This window comes from Cherax quadricarinatus, chromosome 1, assembly GCF_038502225.1.
Source record: "Cherax quadricarinatus isolate ZL_2023a chromosome 1, ASM3850222v1, whole genome shotgun sequence".
Lineage (NCBI taxonomy): Eukaryota > Metazoa > Arthropoda > Malacostraca > Decapoda > Parastacidae > Cherax > Cherax quadricarinatus.
In genome coordinates, this window is record NC_091292.1 from 31,411,169 (window position 1) to 31,427,654 (window position 16,486).

Sequence of the window (16,486 nt, forward strand, 5' to 3'; positions counted from 1 at the left end):
CGGGTGGTGCGAACCGCGGGCTTTCAATTGACCCCTTACCGCCTTCACAACCAGGATTACAACAGAAATGAGTAGGAACTAGTACTTATTTACATCAAGTTGGTATTGTTATTATTAGTTGTAGCAGTAGTGATAGTAGTAGTAGTAGTAATAGTAGTAGCAGCATTAATAGTAGTATTAGTAGTAGCAGTAGTAGTACAAGTAGTACTATCACAGTTATGGATGGTGCACTAAAGCATCAGGGGTTATACAGCCCCTGGAGGTATAATAATATATTTACTACAAGTACATGTACAAGGTATACAGGCCTAGCTGACATCAGTGACATACTACCATACAGAAAGCACCTTGTTATGCAGAGCATTTGGGGCAAATTAGGTCCTTGTCCGAGGATGCGATCCACACCAGTCGACTAACACCCAGGTACCCATTTTACAGATGGGTGAACATAGACAGTCGGTGTAAAGAAACACGCCCAATGTTTCTGCCCCCGCTGGGAGTCAAACGCAGACCCTCGCCATGTGAAGCAAGAGCTTCAGCGATCAGGCCACGGGGCACTGTATGGGAACCAAACAGGTTTGATCACAGGGAAGAGAAGATTGGTCCAGTTTCTTAGATCAGGAGTGTCTGACTGGCATGAAGGACCTGCCTTGAGGGGCCTTCAGTGTTTTGATCTGCAGCTTCTGGACCTCTTAAGAACATCTCTTCGAGTTCAGTTGTAACTCTTCTGTCTCATGAGGATTTACAGTGTAACTGCCATGCCCCTTGCGTGAGTTGCGGTAGCGAGCGCTGGGGTTGTGGGATACTCGGATATCTCAATAAGCTCCGCGAATGCATCTATCTCAGACCTTACTATCAGTAATTGTAAGCCAGCAACCTCTCTCTCGTCACTACCTACGTCCTCATCATTAACTACGATTTCATTAACAACATGTCCTCCTCCCACGCTCGCACATCTCTCTTCCCCTTCCTCACATTCCTTAGCCTCGTTGTCTCACCCCTCCCGACCTCTCTCACAATCACAGTGAGGTCTTACGTAGCTCACCGGTGAGAACATTCAGCTCACACCCACCAAGTCCAGTGTTCGATTCCGTAGCTCGGAGAAACATAGAAGCGAGTTTCCTTTCACCCTTGTCCACCTAAAGGTAAAAATAGATACTTGTATGTTAACAGACTGTCGTGGGCAGCATCCAGAAATATGTGTTAGATAACTCAAGTGCTGCTGAAATGTCATATCCTACATGTAAGTACTAAAGTGATGAGTAAAAGGTATTAGTGTGGACAGTACAACTAATGAGTGTCAGAAAATGCAACCACTACAACACTGGTTGTCCTTGTGTTGAAACTCCCGTTATTAAGATTAATGGTATGCATAAGGTGCCTCTTTCAAACCTTCAACACGACTCCTGCTGACTCAGGTGCACTCCTAAATTCTCGGTCACCTTTTCAGTGTCTTCTATGTTCTTGACTTTCTATTATCTGGTTTTGTTTATTTCATCCTATTTATAATTAATCGATTTTCTTCCTCCTCCTCCTTCTTCTTCTGCTTCTTCTTCTTCTTCTTCTTCTTCTTCTTCTTATTATTATTATTATTATTATTATTATTATTATTATTATTATTATTATTTTTAATATTATTATTACAATTATGGGGAGCGCTGAATCAGTAAGGGTCACAGAGTGCTTGAGGGTACTGGAGGCATTCAGATTCGATCCAAGTAAGGGGAGGTCAGGTTCAATTCATTGGATCATCCAGGCACCTTCCATGAAGGGCACACAACTACAGTTCATCGGTTCTTCTGACAAAGACGAATGTGCGTGTGTGTATGTCCTATAAAACATTTAACCTTTAAAATCCTATACTTTATTTTGATATGTTAATGTTTAGCTTAATGAAGGCTAGTGGAGACTGCTAATGTGCGCTACGCTTCTAGTAGGTCAGAGTTCATGGAAATAAATGGTATAAAATAAGTTTGTGAGCAAACTTATCCAATCTCCTTTCCAAGCTACCCAAGCTTTTAGACTCTATAACCCCACTCGGTAGATCATCAGATGCAACATTCTCCACCTGACCTCAGCATTCTGAACCTGACTATAAATACTCGCGTACCTTCCACCCCAGGTAGATCTGTTTGTGACTTGAAAAAGCCCACTGTGTGGGCGAAACGTTGTCAATAAAGGATCACATTATACTGCATATGTGTTTATATTTCCAGGTCAGAGTTCACCTGCTGGCGATATTAGACCACATTTTGTTCACTTAAGACTTAACATCATCTTGATGTTGCCTAATGAGTCCACTGTGTCTAAAGCATCTTGAAGTAAAGAAGAGATGATTGTAATCCCACCGTCTCCTGACAGACAGAAGGGGAAGCATCCTCAGGCAAAGCAGCATGTGGACCTACGCATGCAGTGCTACACCCGGGCCAGGTCCCCAGTGTGCTGACGTCACACCCGCCTTGACATTGGAGGATGAGGCTTCCTATATTAACCGTGCGTACCCCGAGTTCTCCTCATAATCAACAATCTCCTTGTTGGAGCAGCAGTTCATGAACTGGAAATTAAATTATATTCTATGTAATTGGAGAGTTGAGACTGTCAATCTTCACAAGACGCGGAATCAAATACATAATTTACTAGTTATTAGGTCATAATGGAAGGAAACAACAAAAGAGTTAGAAATACTTGGTCACGAGTGATGGGCGTGATGAAGAGCGTGACTGTGGAACCTCTTATGCTGCTTGACGGTCTTGCTTTCTCTAACATGCACGTATACATAGAGAACCTACAGATGGATCGAGTGTGTCAAGTGAGTAGCGGTTTTTCCCAACAAGTGTGCGACAATCTGAATTCAGAACCAGCAGCCAGTGTAGAGGTACAGCAAAGGTACAGTGTGTTTGCTCTCTATAACAGTATCATTGCAGCTGCACTACCACTCTTCTTTATTCTCTTCATGGGCGCCTGGAGTGATAAATATGGCAGGAAGGTGCCTCTGATAGCAGTACAAGTGGGTCACGCACTCCACGCTGCCGGCTACTTGTTAGCTACTTTGGCACCTTCTTGGCCTGCTGAAGTGTTACTTATCGTCACGTTACTGGATACACTAGGTGGCGGTACTGTATCATTCTTGACGGCAGCCAACTCGTACATTGGTGACGTGTCGTCAGAAGAGTCGCGTACATCAAGAGTGGGATTGGCCAACAGCATTTGGTTCTTAGGAGGTCCAGTGGGCACACTGATGGGTACCTACATCTACAGCTGGGGCGGCTACCTGCCACTCTTCGCTACTTCCCTCACGCTCTCCTTAATGGCCCTGGTGTACGTGGTGGTGTGCCTTCCTGAGAGCCATGGACCTTTCGTCAAAAGTTCCCGTGCCGAAACCCCAGATCACAAGCCACGACTGGAGCTGCGAGAGAGTGTAGCGGCAGTGTACGGACTAGAGGTAAATGCTACACCCTCCAACACTCTCCAACACAACCGTCCAACTCTCTCCATCATGTTCAAGGACTTCTTTAACCCGCACCGTATCCTTGACAGCTTCAAGTCAACTCTGAAGAAACGCGAGGGAAACACAAGAGCTCTTATTTTCATTCTCATCTTCACCAGTCTCCTCAGAAGAGTTACTCGATGTAAGTGTTGATATTCATATAAGAATTTTTACCAAGAAAAGAGAAATCCTAATGTGAACATTATAAAAAATACATTAATTATTTATAGTAAATGTTTTTTTTAGTATATCAATCACCATATTTGTCAATTTGCTGACCATGTATCTTGTCCTTCAGCTCCCTATGTGTTCGCCTTCACTCGTCACGTACTAGGTTGGCAAGCTACTGACTACAGCCTCTGGGTCACCTACAAGAACCTCTTGGCCACCACTGGTAAGATACATTTTTACACGTACACGGTTTACAAGTAGTGATGAACACTGCATTTTTAGATAAGATTTTGAGTCCAATATTTATGCTCCTTGATAGAGATAATATTACCTTCGTTAAACTAACATTAAATAAAGCGAATGATTAGTTTTAGTACCTTCAATAGGTTACAAGCTCTTAGAAAAAAAAAATGCAAATGAATATGTAAAAAAATAGAAAAGTGCAGATAAGAACTAGCAGATCCATTGTGTCTATCAATGAAATGGGTTAAAAAAAATGTATAAAAAAATAACAATTACTAGAATACAAGAAGTTACTTATAGATGAAAACTAGGCTATCAGTACTTCTCGTATTTCGTCTTCTATTGAGATATTAATCAAATGAAACTATATGTAAGGTGTGTGGACAAAGTCACTAGAACACTATATTTCAGTGGTTCTTAACCTCTGAGATAGTGCTCTAAACGCTTGAACCCGTAGCAAATTAAGGAATGGCTTTTATATGTTGTGTATTTGCAATTTGCTTATTAAACAGACTTTTTTGAATAGGTAAACAATAATAATGTTAAGAATGAGAACGAGTTTCTTCAATAAGATAAATTTACATTCTTAAAGAGATTACAATCTATGCAGTTGCTCAAAGAAATCATTGTACTGATATATTAAAAATCTAAAATATCCAAAGATATATCGTCACCCAGCAGGGTCTAATTTCTTTTTTCGCGTCACCGCTTTCGGGATGATAATGTAACTCACTAATGAAATAGCCACTAAGGCGACAATTATATTTTTAACTATCATATGCCATCCTAAAACTTCATAACATTATTCCTGTACTAAGCCGAGTTTTATTCACTTTCAGGATCGCTAGTGGCGGTGCCGTTGTTAAGTGGTCGTCTAGGTGTGTCAGACAACCTGCTGGCCGTGGTGGGCGCCATGTCCGGCGTCATCGAGTATGTCATCTACGGCTGCATTTCTGACTCTCGACCATATTTTATCTGGATAGGTGAGCTTCCTACCAGGGATTGTCAAGTGTAATGCTTTTATAAATAAGTGACATTTGTAAAAATGAAATACTGGTGGTGGAAAATAAGGTGACCACAATCGTATTTGATCCCTCAGCTCCAGTTGCGGCTCTGCTGCTTAACTCCTGCACCATCGCTCAGCGAGCCATGATGACCAAGTTTGTCTCCAAAGATGAAATAGGTGAGTTGGTTTTTGATAATTTATTTTATACAATATAAACTTTTTACTCCATTTTTATATTATCTATTCATTATATAATTGATATAATTAGTGTTTTGCAAAGCGATATTAAAATTATTTTTTTTATATTATTAGTACTAGATGTCAACATTTGAAACGTAAAATTATATATCCCACATTTTTCAATTTGTAGGTAAAGTATCTGCGGTGTTAGGTGCTCTTGACGGCATGATGCCCATGGTAACTTCTGCCCTCTACACCGCCGTCTATCACGCCTCCGTCAGCACCTTCCCTGTAGCACACTTCTTACTGGGTGCTTCTGCCAGCGTTCTCATGATCGTCTTTTTCTGGTACGTTTCCGTTTTCGCTTTCATAGTTCAGATACAAATTGTGATTAAGTGTGAAGTATCTTTACTGGTGAATTATTTTCATGAATTAATCATGTATAATATTTTCCAACAGTATCATCATGTTCGCGGATAAGTCAGGTCAATATGACGTGGAGAACGCTAAGCCTAGCATCGTCGCTGGTCCTGTCGCAAACAAGGCGCTGGTGATGAGAACCAACTCCTGCTGGCTGGCCACTGACGTGCTGGCACTGGCCCTGTCTACACCCACTTCCCCGGACGTCCCCAAGCATCACAACATCCACCTAGGGATTGAGCTGCAGAATCACCTGTCACACAAGCACCAGTCCGTTTTGAAAAACATTTCGGAAAACAAAGCCGACACCAGTTCTAACGGACTGATAAATACTTTCAAGGACTCATTAAAAACTGTTGTTAGGCCACTAGGAGATTCAGCAGCTTCCTCGGCCGCAACACACAAACAAATCACAAGAGTAAATACAGGAAACTTCTTCGTCAACATTAACAATATCGCTAACCATGTTCTTTTCCCAAAAATTAGTCAGGAGTCAGAAAAGATAGTGAATAATTATCCAGACAGTGACGATACAGTCGAGGTTAAATCTAACGTATGAAAAATTGTATTTTTTTTAAGAGTGCATTGATTTTTACAGGTTAACAGGTAAAGAGCTGTTAAGAGCTAGGTACCTTCCCTATCTACCCAGCATGCGACCCACAACAGTCGACTATCACCCAGATATATATTTGCTGCAATGTAAAGGAGAATTGAGTCGGAACTTTATGGTTGTGAGTCAAACGTTCAGCTAAGTTGGAAAAAACAAGAGAATTGAGTGGGTGGGAAAAACGCTTATCTGTACCTCAGGGTATTTATTAGGGAGACGTTTCGCTGTGCCTGTTCTGAAGCCCTTTTGGGCGTTACATTTCTTTTATACAATGATGTAAACTACGCAAGTGTCTTTCCACACCTGGTCTGTATCACCATGACATTTATTTCCAAGGAAATTGTTGTGCTAGCATACATAGATCATCTCATTATGAAGCGGCAACTTTTCATGATGACATTAACATTAATGTTTAATACACTGACCATGACACTTGGGCAAAATATTACACCAGTAAACTTCGACTACTAAGTTACCATTCATGAAGTGTTTATGCTAACTTGCTTTTTATATAAAGACATATTTCCGTGAGCTCTAACTCGTCTCGTGAGTTGTGTAGAGATTCAGGAACCTGTGAGGAATGTATACAGAAGACTTATCAAGATACTAGTCTCTTGATCTGTGATATTTATTTCTTCAGTTACTACTTAGATTACTATTTATCTAATTTTAATAACTTATTACTTATTTATCTGTCATATATCTTACTGACCTGAAAAATATATTACAAATGTTAAAAGGCGTTTTTATGTCTTATGTAACTATGTTTTACAATAATGGGAAGCAGATGATCAGTTGATATTCAGTAAAATGCAGAATGAAATCTACAGTGAAAAACATTCAGAAGTTAAGAATTATATTAGGTTGACCTTTATTTTCAAAGACTTCGCAGGAACATTATATTAATTATAAACTTAAATTTTAAAAGGGAGAATTGGTAAGTAAACTGAAGGCCTCGGTCAGATGACTAAAAGTTGCAGTGGCTGGTCATCATATGACTAAGACCAGCTTCATGAAATGCTTGTACTGTTTCCTGACAAATCTTACCTAACCTATTTGCACAAGAGCCCTGAATGGCCCATAAGGATTTAGTGTTTTTTATGAGTTATAATAAATAACAAAAATCAAGGTCAAGAAGAAATAGATACGAAGTTGTATATTTGTCAGGAACGTTAATGTAACTTAGCTCTGTTTACGATTTGCACCCAGAAATAACCAAATAACTACAGGAAAATTTTGACACAGAGAGAACAGGAGAATGATTTTCGGAGAATGTCAAGATTTATAACTCTTTTAAGTTATTGTAGTAAACACTAATACTCCAGTTTACGCTTCATCCGAAGAATGCACGAATGACTTAAAAATATAATTAATAATCATATGAAGGTTAGTCTGCTCCTAAAGTTTTAATACAATTAAAAATACTTTTTAAATATATATATATATATATATATATATATATATATATATATATATATATATATATATATATATATATATATATATATATATATATATAATCATTTACCAAACTGCGGCAGGCCAGGACTCGATCCTACGAACCTTGTGCCGCCTCCAGAGACAACACAATGTACGCATCACCTTACCACTAGGCCAACGATCCTACAAGAACCAAGCACACAGCTATGTGTTTGCGTTGCTCCGAGGAACTAATCAATGACAACCAGCACAGTTTCAGGGACGGGAAATCCTGTGTCACAAACCTACTGGTGTTCTATGCCAGGGTGACAGCAGTAAGACAAGAGAGGGGTGGGTAGATTGCATTTTCTTGACTGTAAGAAGGCTTTTGACACAGTTCCATACGTGAGATTTGCACATAAGCTGGAAGACCAGGCAGGTATAACAGGGAAGGCACTGCAATGGATCAGGGAATACCTGTCAGGAAGACAGCAAGTCATAGTACGTGACGAGATGTCACAGTGAGCGCCTGTGACGAGCGGGATTTCATAGGGGTCAGTGCTAGGACCGGTGCTGTTTCTGGTGTATGTGAACGACATGATGGAAGGAACAGACTCAGAACTGTCCCTGTTTGCAGATAATGTGAAGTTGATGATAAGAATTCAATCAGACGAGGACCAGGCGGAACTACAAAGGGATCTGGAAAGGCTGCAGCCCTGGTCCGCAAACTGACTCCTGGAGTTCAACCCCAAGTGCAAAGTCATGAAGATTGTCGAACGGCAAAGAAGACTACAGACGGAGTACAGTCTAGGGAGCCAGAGACTACAAACCTCACTCAAGGAAAAGGAACTTGGGGTGAGTATAACACCAAGCACATCTCCTGAGGCACACATCAACCAACTAACTGCTGCAGCATTTGGACACCTAGCAAACCTAAGAACAGCATTCCGACATCTCAATAAGGAATCGTTCAGGACCCTATACACCATGAATGTCAGGCATTTATTGGAGTATGCAGCACTAGTTTTTAACCCACACCTAGCCAAGCATGTAAGGAAATTAGAGAAAGTACACAGGTTTGCAGCAAGACTAGTCCCAGAGCTAAGGGGCATGTCCTACGAGGGGAGGTTAAGGGAAATCGACCTGACAACACTGGAGGACAGGAAAGATAGGGGGGATATGATAATGACATATAAAATACTGAGAAGAATTGACAAGGTGGACAGAGATTGGATGTTCCAGAGATGGGACACAGCAACAAGAGGTCACAGTTGGAAGTTGAAGACTCAGATGAATCACAGGGATGTTAGGAAGTATTTCTTCAGTCACAGAGTTGCCAGGAAGTGGAATAGTCTGGTAAGTGATGTAGTGGAGGCAGGATCCATACATAGCTTTAAGAAGAGGTATGATAAAGCTCATGGAGTAGGAAGAGTGGCCTAATAGTGACCAGTGAAAAGGCGGGGCCAGGAGCTGTGAATCGACCCCTGCATCCACAACTAGGTGAGTACATATCTAGGTTTTTTTTTCATTTTTCTTAATAGTTCTTGTTCTTCTTTATTTCCTCTATTCTCCATAGGGAAGTGGAAAAGAATCTTTCCTCCATAAGCCATGCGTATTGTATGAGGCGACTAAAACGCTGGGAGCAATGGGCTAATACCCCCTTCTTCTGTAGAAAATACTAAAAAAGAGAAGAAGATAAACTTTATAAAACTGGGATGCTTGAATGTGCTTGGATGTAGTGCAGATGATAAGAAAGAGATGAATGCTAATATTATGAATGAAAAGAAGTGAAACAAAGCTGAAGGGAATATGTGAGTCTCAGTGGGGAGAAATAAGTTGGATTAAGTCAGGAATATCTGAGAAAGTTAGACCTAAGGAAGGGATAACAATGATGGTGAAGGATCAGTTATGGAAGAAGAGGGAATATAAATGTATAAATTCAAGGATTATGAGGATTAAAATAAGGGTCGGATGCAAAAAGTGAGTCATAATAAGTGTGTATGCACCTTGAGAAGAGAGGAATGTAAAGGAGAGAGAGAGATTTTGGGAGATGCTAAGTGAGTGTTTACAAACTTTTGAACCAAGTGAGAGAGTATTTGTGGGAGGGAGCCTAAATGCTAAAACAAGAGAAACGCTTAAAAAGGGTGCGGTAGGTAAGTTTAGGATGCCAGATGTAAATTACAATGGGGGCCCTTTGATTGAACTTTGTATAGAAAGGAGTTTGGTTATAGGTAATACATAATTTAAGAAAAAAGAGGATAAAAAAGTATAGAAGATATGATTTAGGGAGTAATGACAGTAGATTGTTGGACTATGTATTGGTAGATAAAAGACTGTTGGGTAGTCTTCAAGATGTAAGATGTACACGTTAATAGAGGGGCCACAGATATATCAGATCACTTTTTAGTTGTAGCTACAGTGAGAGTAAAAGGTAGATGGAATACAAGGAAAATGGAAGCAACAAGTAAGAAAGAGGTGACGGTTAATAAACTAAATGAGGAAGTAGTTACGATAAGATAAAAACAACTATGAAGGACTGATGGGCTAGTGAGAGTATAGGCAATGAGGTTGAAGATGTGTAGGGTAGGTATAAAAATGTAGTGTAAGAGTGTTTAGCAGAGGTTTGTGGTTACAGGAAAGTGGGTGCAAGAGGGAAGAAGAGCAATTAGTGGAATGATGATGTAGAGTAGTAAGAGAGAAAAAGTTAGCGTATTAGAGATTTTTACAAGCTAAAGTGATGCAAGGAGGGAGGAGTATATATAAAGAAAAAGAGAAGTAGAGAGAGTGGTGAAGCAATGTAAAAGAGAGCAAATGAGAGAGTGGGTGAGATGTTATCAACAAATTTTGTTGAAAATAAGAAAAAGTTTTAGAGTGAGATTAATATGTTGAGGAAGCCTAGAGAACGAATGGGTTTGATAGTTAAAAGTAGGAGAGGAGTGCTATTAAATAGAGAGTTAGAGGTATCGGGAAGATGGAGGAAATATTTTGAGGAATTGTTAAATGTTGATGAAGATAGGGAAGCTGTGATTTCATGTATAGGGCAAGGAGGAATAACATTTTGTAGGAGTGAGGAAGAGCCAGTTGTAAGTGTGGGGAAAGTTCGTGAGGCAGTGGGTAGAATGAAAAGGAGTAAGGCAGCTGGGATTAATGGGATAAACATAGAAATGTTAAAAGCAGGTGGGGATATAGTTTTGGAGTGGTTGGTGCTTTCATTTAATAAACGTATGGAAGAGGGTAAGGTACTTAGGGATTGGCAGAGAGTATCCAGAGTTCTTTTGTATAAAGGCAAAGGGGACAAAAGAGAGTGGAAAAATTATAGGGTAATAAGTCTGTTGAGCATACCTGGTAAAGTGTATGGCAGAGTTATTACTGAAAGAATTAAGAGTAAGACGGAGAGTAGGATAAAAGATGAACAAGGAGGCTTTTGGAAGGGTAGGGGGTGTGCAGACCAAGTGTTTACAGTGAAACATATAGGTGAACAGTATTTAGATAAGGGTAAAGAAGTTTTTGTGGCATTTTTGGATTTGGAAAAGGCGTATGACAGGGTGGATAGGGGGGCAATGTGACAAATGTTGCAGATGTATGGAATAGAAGGTAGGTTATTGAAAGCAGTGAAGAGTTTTTACAAGAGTAGTGAGGTTCAGGTCAGAGTATGTAGGAGAGAGGAAGAGTATTTCCCAGTAAAAGTATACCTTAGACATGGATGTGTGATGTCACCATGGTTATTCAATATATTTATAAATGGGGTTGTAAGAGAAGTGAATGTTCAGGTGTTAACAAGAGGTGTTTACCTGGAGTTTACCTGGAGAGAGTTCCGGGGGTCAACGCCCCCGCGGCCCGGTCTGTGACCAGGCCTCCTGGTGGATCAGAGCCTGATCAACCAGGCTGTTGCTGCTGGCTGCATGCAAACCAACGTACGAGCCACAGCCCGGCTGGTCAGGAACCGACTTTAGGTGCTTGTCCAGTGCCAGCTTGAAGACTGCCAGTGGGTTTAAAAGATAAAGAATCTAATGCAAATTGCGAGTTGTCACAGTTGCTCTTTGCTGATGACACTGTGCTTTTGGGAGATTCTGAAGAGAAGTTGCAGAAGTTGGTGGATAAGTTTGGTTGGGTATGTAAAAGAAGAAAATTAAAAGTGAATATAAGAAAGAGTAAGATGATGAGAATAACAAAAAAAAAAAATAGGTAACAAAAGACTGGATATTAGATTGGAGGGAGACAGTAATGAGTAGGTGAATGTATTCAGATATTAAGAAGTAGACATGTCAGCAGATGAGTCTAGGAAAGATGAGGTGAATCATAGACTTGACTAGGGGAAAAAGGTGAGTGGTGCACTGAGGAGCCTGCTGAGACAAAGAACTTTGTCCATGGAAGCAAAGAGGGGAATGTATGAGAGTATAGTTATACCAATGCTCTTATATGGATGTGAAACATGGGTGGTGAATGGTGTAACAAGGAGAAGGCTGGAGGCAGCCGAGATGCCGTGTTTGAGACCAATGTGTGGTGTGAAGATAATGCAGAGAATTCGTAGTTTGGAAATTAGAAGGAGGTGCAGGATTATGAAAACTCAGAGGGCTGAAGAGGGGTTGTTGATGTGGTTTGGATACGTAGAAAGGCTGGAACAAAATAGAATGACTTCGAGAGTATATAAATTTGTAATGGAGGGAAGGCAGGGTAGAGGTCGGCTTAGGAAAGGTTGGAGGGACGGGGGTGGCAATATAAACACAAATGCAGTATAATGTGATCCTTTATTGACTACGTTTCGCCCACACAGTGGGCTTTTTCAAGTCACAAACAGAACTACCTGGGGTGGAAGGAACGCGAGTATTTATAGTCCGGCTGAGGTCAGGTGAAGAATGCTGCATCTGATGATGTACCGAGTTGGGTTGTAGAGTCTAAAAACTTGGGTAGCTTGGAAAGGAGACTGGACAAGTTTGTGAGCAGACCTTCTACAGTGTTCTTATGTGGGATAGCGATGAAGAAGTTTCTTGGCAAGTGGTTCTGCTATGTTATAGAAGCCACTATTCTGGTTGAAGTTGTCGGATATAGAAATAAGTGATGATTCCAGGATTCTTCGAAACATCAAGGGACCTCCAAACACGTATTTCAGAACACCAATACGCAAGCAGGTGTGACGACACAAGGAATGCCTGCGTACAACACCGTAATTCACACAACCACTTGATAAACTACAGAAACTCAAGACTTATCGCCACAGAAGACAACACTCAATACCGAAGAATCCTGGAATCATCACTTATTTCTATATCCGACAACTTCAACCAGAATAGTGGCTTCTATAACATAGCAGAACCACTTGCCAAGAAACTTCTTCATCGCTATCCCACATAAGAACACTGTAGAAGGTCTGCTCACAAACTTGTCCAGTCTCCTTTCCAAGCTACCCAAGTTTTTAGACTCTACAACCCAACTCGGTACATCATCAGATGCAGCATTCTTCACCTGACCTCAGCCGGACTATAAATACTCGCGTTCCTTCCACCCCAGGTAGTTCTGTTTGTGACTTGAAAAAGCCCACTGTGTGGGCGAAACGTAGTCAATAAAGGATCACATTATACTGCATTTGTGTTTATATTGCCATTGTGTCGGTATTTTATACCATTTATTTCCAGGGACGGGGGTAGAAGAGGTTTTGTGTGCGAAGAGCTTGGATTTTCAGCAAGCATGCATGAGCGTGTTAGACAGAAGAGAATAGAGACAAATGGTTTTTAGGACTTGACATGCTGTTGGAGTGTGAGCAAGGTAACATTTATGAAGTGATTCAGGGAAACCGGCAGGCCGAACTTGAATCCTGGAGATGGGAAGTACAGTGCCTGCACTCTGAAGGAGGGGTGTTAATGTTGCAGTTTTATAACTGTAGTGTATGCGCGCCTCTGGCAAGACAGTGATGGAGTGAATGATGGTGAAAGTTTTTTTTTTCGGGCCACCCTGCCTTGGTGGAAAACAGCCAAGGAGTCGAACCCATGCTGCTTTAGCAGCATGGTGAGCAAAAACTCCTGACGCTCAAGTCTATGGGACAACACAATCCTCGTTCTTGAGGACTGTGTTGTCCCATGGACTAGAGCATCATGAGTTTTTGCTCACCATGAGGCGGGCCATTGCAGCATGGGTTCGACTCCTTGGTTAGTCGCAGTGTTGTTATTGATATATATATAAATATATATATATATATATATGTATATATATATATATATATATATATATATATATATATATATATATATATATATATATAGGGGGGCAATGTGGCAGATGTTGCAAGTGTATGGTGTAGGAGGTAGGTTACTGAAAGCAGTGAAGAGTTTTTACGAGGATAGTGAGGCTCAAGTTAGAGTATGTAGGAAAGAGGGAAATTTTTTCCCAGTAAAAGTAGGCCTTAGACAAGGATGTGTGATGTCACCGTGGTTGTTTAATATATTTATAGATGGGGTTGTAAGAGAAGTAAATGCGAGGGTCTTGGCAAGAGGCGTGGAGTTAAAAGATAAAGAATCACACACAAAGTGGGAGTTGTCACAGCTGCTCTTTGCTGATGACACTGTGCTCTTGGGAGATTCTGAAGAGAAGTTGCAGAGATTGGTGGATGAATTTGGTAGGGTGTGCAAAAGAAGAAAATTAAAGGTGAATACAGGGAAAAGTAAGGTTATGAGGATAACAAAAAGATTAGGTGATGAAAGATTGAATATCAGATTGGAGGGAGAGAGTATGGAGGAGGTGAACGTATTCAGATATTTGGGAGTGGACGTGTCAGCGGATGGGTCTATGAAAGATGAGGTGAATCATAGAATTGATGAGGGAAAAAGAGTGAGTGGTGCACTTAGGAGTCTGTGGAGACAAAGAACTTTGTCCTTGGAGGCAAAGAGGGGAATGTATGAGAGTATAGTTTTACCAACGCTCTTATATGGGTGTGAAGCGTGGGTGATGAATGTTGCAGCGAGGAGAAGGCTGGAGGCAGTGGAGATGTCATGTCTGAGGGCAATGTGTGGTGTGAATATAATGCAGAGAATTCGTAGTTTGGAAGTTAGGAGGAGGTGCGGGATTACCAAAACTGTTGTCCAGAGGGCTGAGGAAGGGTTGTTGAGGTGGTTCGGACATGTAGAGAGAATGGAGCGAAACAGAATGACTTCAAGAGTGTATCAGTCTGTAGTGGAAGGAAGGCGGGGTAGGGGTCGGCCTAGGAAGGGTTGGAGGGAGGGGGTAAAGGAGGTTTTGTGTGCGAGGGGCTTGGACTTCCAGCAGGCATGCTTGAGCGTGTTTGATAGGAGTGAATGGAGACAAATGGTTTTTAATACTTGACGTGCTGTTGGAGTGTGAGCAAAGTAACATTTATGAAGGGATTCAGGGAAACCGGCAGGCCGAACTTGAGTCCTGGAGATGGGAAGTACAGTGCCTGCACTCTGAAGGAGGGGTGTTAATGTTGCAGTTTAAAAACTGTAGTGTAAAGCACCCTTCTGGCAAGACAGTGATGGAGTGAATGATGGTGAAAGTTTTTCTTTTTCGGGCCACCCTGCCTTGGTGGGAATCGGCCGGTGTGATAATAAAAATAATAAATATGTATATATATATACATTATATATATATATATACATTATATATATATATATATATACATATATATATATATATATATATATATATATGTCGTGCCGAATAGGCAGAACTTACCATCTTGGCATAAATAGCAACGCTCATCTTGCCATATAGGACAAGTGAAAATTTGTGTATGCAATAATTTCGCCGAAATCATTCTGAACCTAACGAAAAAAATATATTTCATTGTGTTTGTTTAGTATTAAATTACTATAAACAAATCTAAAATATATTAAGCTGGGTTAAGCTAAAATAAATTGATGTCGTTATAATAAGGTTAGATAAGTTTTCTAAGATTCTTTTGGTGCAAAATTAAAAATTTTTACATTATCATTAATGAAAAAAATATATCTTTAAACATATAAGAGAAATTTTCAGAAAGGACTTAATTTTAAATGAGTTCTTGCTAATTGGTCAGTTTTACAAATTCGGCACGACATATATATACATATATATATATATATATATATATATATATATATATATATATATATATATATATATATATATATATATATATATATATATATATTTATTTATTTATTATTATTAACAGATCGGCCGATTCCCACCAAGGCAGGGTGGCTCGAGAAATAAAAACTTTCATCATCATTCACTCCATCATTGTCTTGCCAGAAGGGTGCTCTACACTACAGTTATAAATTGCAACATTAACATCCCTCCTTAAGAGTGCAGACACTGTACTTCCCATCTCCAGGACTCAAGTCCGACCTGCCGGTTTCCCTGAATCCCTTCATAAATGTTACTTTGCCCACACTCCAATAGCACGTCAAGTATTAAAAACCATTTGTCTCCATTCACTCCTATCAAATACGCTCATGCATGCCTGCTGGAAGTCCAAGCCCCTCACATAAAGAGCCTCCTTTACCCCCTCCCTCCAACCTTTCCTAGGCCCACCCCCACCCCACCTTCCCTCCACTACAGATTTATACGCTCTCAAAGTCATTCTGTTTCGTTCCATTCTTTCTACATGTCCGAACCACCTTAACAACCCTTCCTCAGCCCTCTGGACAACAGTTTTGGCAATCCCGCACCTCTTCCTAACTTCCAAACTACGAATTGTCTGCATTATATTCACACTACACATTGCTCTCAGACATAACATCTCCACTGCCTCCAGCCTTCTCCTCGCTGCAACATTCATCACCCATGCTTCACACCCATATAAGAGCGTTGGTAAAACTATACTCTCATACATTCCCCTCTTTGCTTCCAAGGACAAAGTTCTTTGTCTCCACAGACTCCTAAGTGCACCGCTCACCCTTTTTCTCTCATCAATTCTATGATTCATCTCATATATATTATTTTTTTATTAACACATCGG

General features: G+C 40.5%; 1 protein-coding gene across 1 annotated transcript; it reads left to right on the forward strand.

Moving 5' to 3' along the window:
- Positions 1–121: 121 nt before the first annotated feature.
- Positions 122–6,760, forward strand: LOC128690450 (proton-coupled folate transporter-like). The gene is made up of 6 exons (XM_053779131.2): positions 122–3,629; positions 3,786–3,881; positions 4,741–4,884; positions 5,001–5,084; positions 5,278–5,434; positions 5,547–6,760. The coding sequence occupies exons 1-6, from the start codon at positions 2,654–2,656 to the stop codon at positions 6,064–6,066; spliced, it is 1,977 nt and encodes a 658-aa protein (XP_053635106.1). The 5' UTR covers positions 122–2,653; the 3' UTR covers positions 6,067–6,760.
- Positions 6,761–16,486: the final 9,726 nt, after the last annotated feature.

Bases quoted from the DNA above. Each gene is read 5' to 3' on its own strand.
- LOC128690450 (XM_053779131.2), top strand. From the start codon at position 2,654: ATGGAAGGAAACAACAAAAGAGTTAGAAATACTTGGTCACGAGTGATG. The intron at 3,630-3,785 runs GTAAGTGTTGAT...CTTGTCCTTCAG, and splicing joins CCTCAGAAGAGTTACTCGAT to CTCCCTATGTGTTCGCCTTC. The intron at 4,885-5,000 runs GTGAGCTTCCTA...TTGATCCCTCAG, and splicing joins ACCATATTTTATCTGGATAG to CTCCAGTTGCGGCTCTGCTG.